Source organism: Rutidosis leptorrhynchoides, chromosome 1 (genome assembly GCF_046630445.1).
Source record: "Rutidosis leptorrhynchoides isolate AG116_Rl617_1_P2 chromosome 1, CSIRO_AGI_Rlap_v1, whole genome shotgun sequence".
Taxonomy (NCBI): Eukaryota; Viridiplantae; Streptophyta; class Magnoliopsida; order Asterales; family Asteraceae; genus Rutidosis; species Rutidosis leptorrhynchoides.
Genome location: NC_092333.1, coordinates 658,733,977 through 658,739,681, shown reverse-complemented (window position 1 = coordinate 658,739,681; position 5,705 = coordinate 658,733,977). Strand labels below are relative to the sequence as shown.

Here is a 5,705-nt window from a genome sequence, read left to right as displayed (position 1 = left end):
GGTGGGAGCAATGTTTAAAATCCTTAAACGCATTTCAAGTTGTCTATCTTGAAAATACTTCTTTTTAAGGTCGGTCGTTTGTTCAAAATTTTCCTTAACTGATACACATAGAGACTCACGAGATGAATGGGATGAAGGGTCGGAATCAGACGACTTTTTCCTCGATTTTCTTGACTTTCCTTTTGGATGTTTCAATTGATCGGGACCATACATTCCCGCATTCGGATTTTCATCAACACTTGCAACATTTTCGTTCAAATTAATTGGCTCACTAATATCTTCAATAACTACGGTCTCACGTCGTTTATTTCTCGTACCGATAACAACGGGATCGTGATTTAGCCACTTTGACTTGTCCTTCAAACGTTACTCATCTAGCTCGGACCACGGGTTCATCACGACTCCAGTACGTCTTGCCCTCGTTTTTTTGGTCGGTTCTTCCTCAACCATCTTTCCTTTTCCTTTTTCGTGAACACGTTGAGAAGTTGGTGTTGGGACTTCGTCTTGAACCGATTGCGCGTTCAATTCGCTAAGTTGTTGACTAGACTTCCAAGTCAAAAATTGTTCCATGTCTTCGGGACTCATCAATGGGGTTTGTGGGACTTGAGTTTGTGAAAGTAGTGTTTGATGAGCGTAATTTTGAAACGCGTTTGGTACATTTTGAAAGGGTGTAAACGGATTCCATTGACTCGAGTATGGGTTTGAGGGATCGTGTAAATTGTTTGGATGGTTTGCGAGATAGTTTGGATTGCCTTGGTTGGAAAAGTTCGAATTAATTTGGTTGGAGAAGTTGGAATTTCCTTGATTGCTAGACATTTTTTGTGATTTAATGGTAATTTTGAAGTATAAAAATGTAGAGAAAAAGAGTGAAAGATGTGTGATAAAATGATGATAAATGTAGAGTATATATATGATATAAAATAAATTATTAAAAAAAACACAAATTGACCGTTGCAAACAGCTCAATTTTTGGCAACGGATAGATTTTACTCCGTTGTGTTGGCAACGGTGGCATTTAACGGTGGCATTTAACGCCATTTTAACAGTGGGACGGAGTGGTGTTTTCCACCGTCTCCACCGTTAAATTTGTTTAACGGCCAAAATTATATCTGACTCCTAGTGCTCTAAGTGTTTATAAACTAATCCTCACAATATAATTCATATTTCATAATTTAAGGTTAGTATAATTTTATGTTTGCGGTCAATAAACAATTTCTTTTATTAACAATTTTTCCTTACATGTCCAAAATCTAATTGTTTAATCCTTGAAGACTTGTAAACAACTCAAAAAAAAAAAAAAAAAAACTAGTTCAACATAAAAAACGAAATATTGACTTTACCCAATTCTTTAAGGACTATAGTTGTGATTTATTTAGATGACAAGGATGATTGTATTGAATTTTTTAATCCACCGATTATTGAATTTTTATTTGATTTGATGTGTGTCTGCACCCGCATGCCGCTTCACCCCTTTCCTTTCCCTTCCATCTACGCTTTTGTTGTTTCATTTTTCATTCATTAGAAAAAAATAAATATATACAGGTGGATTTGATAAATGCTGCCCAGAAAATTAAATAACTTTGTTATTTTTTTAGAATAGATTTAGGATTTGGAAGCATATTGATTGATTGGTTCGACAAAAATGGTGATCATATCCCAGGATATGATAAATCAGTTCCAGAATTCATTGGATTCAAGTAGGTTTTTTTATTTTTCTATAAACCCTAATTCATTTTTTTTAATTTAATGTTAATTTGATTTGATTTTCAGCTCCTCTGACATTTTCTTTTTCATTTCTATGAATTTAAATTTGATGTTTCAGTTGATGAGCCACTCAAGAATACATTTGAGGTTTATGTTTCTTCCCTTTTAATCTCTATATATATGTTTTTGATTGATCTTAATGCTTAAATTTTAAATCATGTGATACCATTTACTAATTCTTATTCATTTTTGTGCTGATCTGAACCACTTTATTTGAACCAGAAGTCAACATTTGAGTTCTTTTTCGGTCAAGTGAATCAAAGTTGATAAATTTAATCTGTATTTGTCTCTTGAATCTTTGTTTTTGGTAGGTGGTTATTGAGATTAGGTTTGATATGTCATTGTCATATTTTAAATATTGTCATAATTTAAATATAATATTCTTTACTATCTTAATTCACCAGTGTTTAAAAAACACAAAATACATTTGTTTTCTTCTTTTTTTGTTGTGTGTTATTACATAAAAGTAAGCCCTGCATACCAACTGTGATTTAGTTTGAGGGATGTATATGAAAGTTTTGAATTTTACTGTTGAATTTGGTCAATAATGAAATATGGATATATGTATATATGATCCATATATATATGTGTAAAATACTAAAAGCGGAATGAACTACTAATTTTCAGAACCTGCATCAAGGATATCCAACTGAGGCTTTGGTTCGGTTTCTTAAAGCAAGAGATGGGAATGTTGCCAAGGCCCACAAAATGGTTAAGATCAAGATTTTATTTCTTGAAGTTCATCTGTTATTGTATTTGTTTTCGTATTAAATACATGAAATGATCTTCTTTTTCAGCTTGTTGATTGCTTAAATTGGAGGATCCAAAATGAAATTGATAATATATTGTCGGTGAGTTTGTAATATTGTTTACGTAAAAATTTACCAAGGGAGTGTGACCAGAGGGTGCGCATAATGCGCAAATCACCCGGTACCAAGTCTCGCGCTAGGGGGCTCGATTACCCGAGGTTTGCCCTCTATGGGGGAGCCAATGTGCTCGTTCATTTTCCTTGCTAATCCAAGATTTTTTTTACTAAACATATTCATATCCATTCTATGATTCTATAATGTCTTTTTGCCATTTTCACCTTGGTTTCTCATTTGTTATTTTGTCTACCAATAAACCTGTTTAGTATAATACTGTAGTATATGTCTTACCAGCAATATACGGATGATAAGGATTAAAAATGTTAAATCTAACATGTGGTTTGAAATGTAAATATTTATGGTTTCGACACGAGAACATTTCTGTTTGCAGTCACATAACTTGTTGCTAAATTTTGTTTTATTTATACAGAAACCAATCATTACTGCTAACTTTTACCGAGGAGTCCGTGATTCTCAGCTTATAGGAATGTCAGGTTACACAAAGGAGGTACTCCTTCTTAATATAATTAATTTTATAAGTTCAAATTTGTTGATTATCATATTATTTTCTCACTTGATCTATGTTTAAAAATTATCTCAAAAGAGTACGTTTATAAACATATACCCATGTGATCGTTGCTAACTTTTATCTGGTTTCTTTTCAAAGGGGAGACCTGTTATTGCTGTCGGTGTAGGGCTCAGCACATACGATAAAGCATCTGTAAGGATATTTTGACAAAAATTACGTTAAAAAAATGTTCTAAATTTATGGTTTGACGATTAGTTTTTATATTTGAATGCATTTACTTATTGTGAAATACTTACAACTGTAATTTTCTCTTATCTCAGATACATTACTATGTTCAATCCCATATCCAAATAAATGAGTATAGAGACCGGATAATACTGGTAATAAATCAATTAATCAATTTGATTAGCTTGTTTTGTATAGTAAGTTATAGTATAGCTTTTTATATAGCTTTTTTCTTATTATATTTGCCCAGCCTGCTGCAACAAAGAAGTTTGAGCGACATATTAGCACATGTGTCAAGGTTCTTGATATGACTGGACTAAAAATTTCACAACTCAGTCAACTTAAGGTACGCTGATAAAAATATTTAATTTTGATTCTGTTCATTCAAGGCTCTTAGCTTGTTTACTGTTTTGATAGTACGTGATAACGTTTGTTAGAACCAAGGTTGAAAAAGACGCTATAAGCAGACGAGTCGGACAAGACCTTGAAAGGCCGAGTCGGTCGAGACGGGGTCGAGAAGGTCGTTGATCAACATTGACTTTTAAATATAAATATTTTAAAAATAAATGATTTACAAATAAGATAATGTGATGTAAATTTAAATAGTACTCATATATAGGTTTATATAATGTCTTCTATAATTACAGGTATTTATTAATTTATCTTTAAGGGATACTATATAAGTCGGTTTTTTCCCAACTAAGTTTTAGTTGGGTTTTGGACTTTCGTTTATACTAGAACAAGGCCAGACAAAAAAAGTCAACTTTTGTTGTCTACTTTTGTCCGACGTTGACCGACTTTGACCCGACATTTCTCGACTTTTGACCGTGTTCTTCGAATCGGGATGAGCTAGTCACCAAACTGCTGCATCGGCCGCCGCAACCGCCGTTTGCAACCATGGTTAGAACACCCTTCGGCCACATCAACCCTTTAATAATGACAAGATTTTCCCAATCAGTACTAACTAGAATGAACTAAAAAAATCAAAATGTTGTCATCTTATGGGACAGGAATAGTAGTATATCTTTAAAGAAATATTTAGGTATATATGCAGCTTTGAACATAAAGCGGAACAGTTTGTAACAAATCAAATTCTGATCTGTCGATTTGTTGCAGCTATTGACGGTAATATCTAGCATTGATGACTTGAACTATCCAGAAAAGACCGACACCTACTACATTGTAAACGCTCCATACATATTTTCAGCATGTTGGAAGGTTCGTTATTTTAACTTCGTTTTCCATAAACATTTTTTTTTTTTAGATTTTCGTTGATGATTTAAATTCTTGTAGGTCGTGAGGCCTCTTCTGCAAGAACGAACAAGAAAGAAAGTGCAGGTGCTTTCAGGCTGTGGAAGAGATGAGCTGTTGAAAGTAATAAACAATGTGTTTAATATTTCTTATGAAAGTACAGATTATTATTATTATTAAAATTTTAACGTTGTGACATGAAATGGCAGATAATGGATTACGAATCTCTCCCCCATTTTTGTAGAAGAACAGGCAGTGGATCCGGGTCATCACGACACTCTAGAAACAGTAATGGTGATGATAATTGTTTCTCGTTTGACCATGGGTTTCATCAGGAACTTTATAAGTACATTAACCAACAAGCTGGGTCGTGCGGGTCCCCAGTTGCCCCAATCAAGCAGCAGTCGTTTCATGTTGCATTCCCTGAACCTGACCCGGATGACGAAAAGATTGCACAAACTATACAATCTGAATTCCAGAAGTTTAGGGACCAGAATGGGGTTGATGGTAAACTTGAAGATCTTACCATAAATGAAGATAAAGATAAGAAATGAAAAGTTGTGGTTAGATGTGTAAACTTTTTGTGACTTAAATTACGGATAATTTAAATTATAAAATATGATTACAGTGAGGTTAAGGTTATGTTGTATGTTTAAAACTGGGTTTAATGAGGGCAAGTTTTGTGGCTTTCCTCTCTTGTGTCTCTCCCTTGATAGTTATTTAGTATACTTGACCATTGATGTCAAAATGTATTTGATGCTCATTTTTTTTGGATGAATGTAATAGAGGGAGATGTCAAGTATTAAAATATGGTACCATTTATCATTATTCGTTTCAGTTTCTTAATTTTCTTATTATTTGAAGGTTATGGTGTAAAAAAATGCATTAGTATGGATGCGCAGAAGGGTTCCGACTAAAAAACTGGAACAAAAAGAAGCATTAACTTGACCAGTCTGGAACCGAATTGGTTCAGTATGATTCTTGATACAGTGAGGTTGAGGTTATGTTCTAATGACGGTCCTTAGAACCGTCATTAACACGCTAGAAAGTGGTGTACATCACGGTTAATT

General features: G+C 33.6%; 1 protein-coding gene across 1 annotated transcript; it reads left to right on the top strand.

Moving 5' to 3' along the window:
* Positions 1 to 1,482: 1,482 nt before the first annotated feature.
* Positions 1,483 to 5,418, top strand: LOC139885850 (SEC14 cytosolic factor). The gene is made up of 11 exons (XM_071869606.1): positions 1,483 to 1,697; positions 1,823 to 1,851; positions 2,392 to 2,475; positions 2,562 to 2,615; positions 3,061 to 3,138; positions 3,298 to 3,351; positions 3,480 to 3,539; positions 3,635 to 3,730; positions 4,501 to 4,602; positions 4,678 to 4,758; positions 4,845 to 5,418. The coding sequence occupies exons 1-11, from the start codon at positions 1,643 to 1,645 to the stop codon at positions 5,187 to 5,189; spliced, it is 1,038 nt and encodes a 345-aa protein (XP_071725707.1). The 5' UTR covers positions 1,483 to 1,642; the 3' UTR covers positions 5,190 to 5,418.
* Positions 5,419 to 5,705: the final 287 nt, after the last annotated feature.

What these genes read in the sequence shown, in the direction of transcription:
- LOC139885850 (XM_071869606.1), top strand. Translation starts at nt 1,643, where the DNA reads ATGGTGATCATATCCCAGGATATGATAAATCAGTTCCAGAATTCATTG. An exon ending in CCAGAATTCATTGGATTCAA is followed by an intron (nt 1,698 to 1,822) that starts GTAGGTTTTTTT and finishes TTGATGTTTCAG; the next exon opens with TTGATGAGCCACTCAAGAAT. An exon ending in CACAACTCAGTCAACTTAAG is followed by an intron (nt 3,731 to 4,500) that starts GTACGCTGATAA and finishes GATTTGTTGCAG; the next exon opens with CTATTGACGGTAATATCTAG.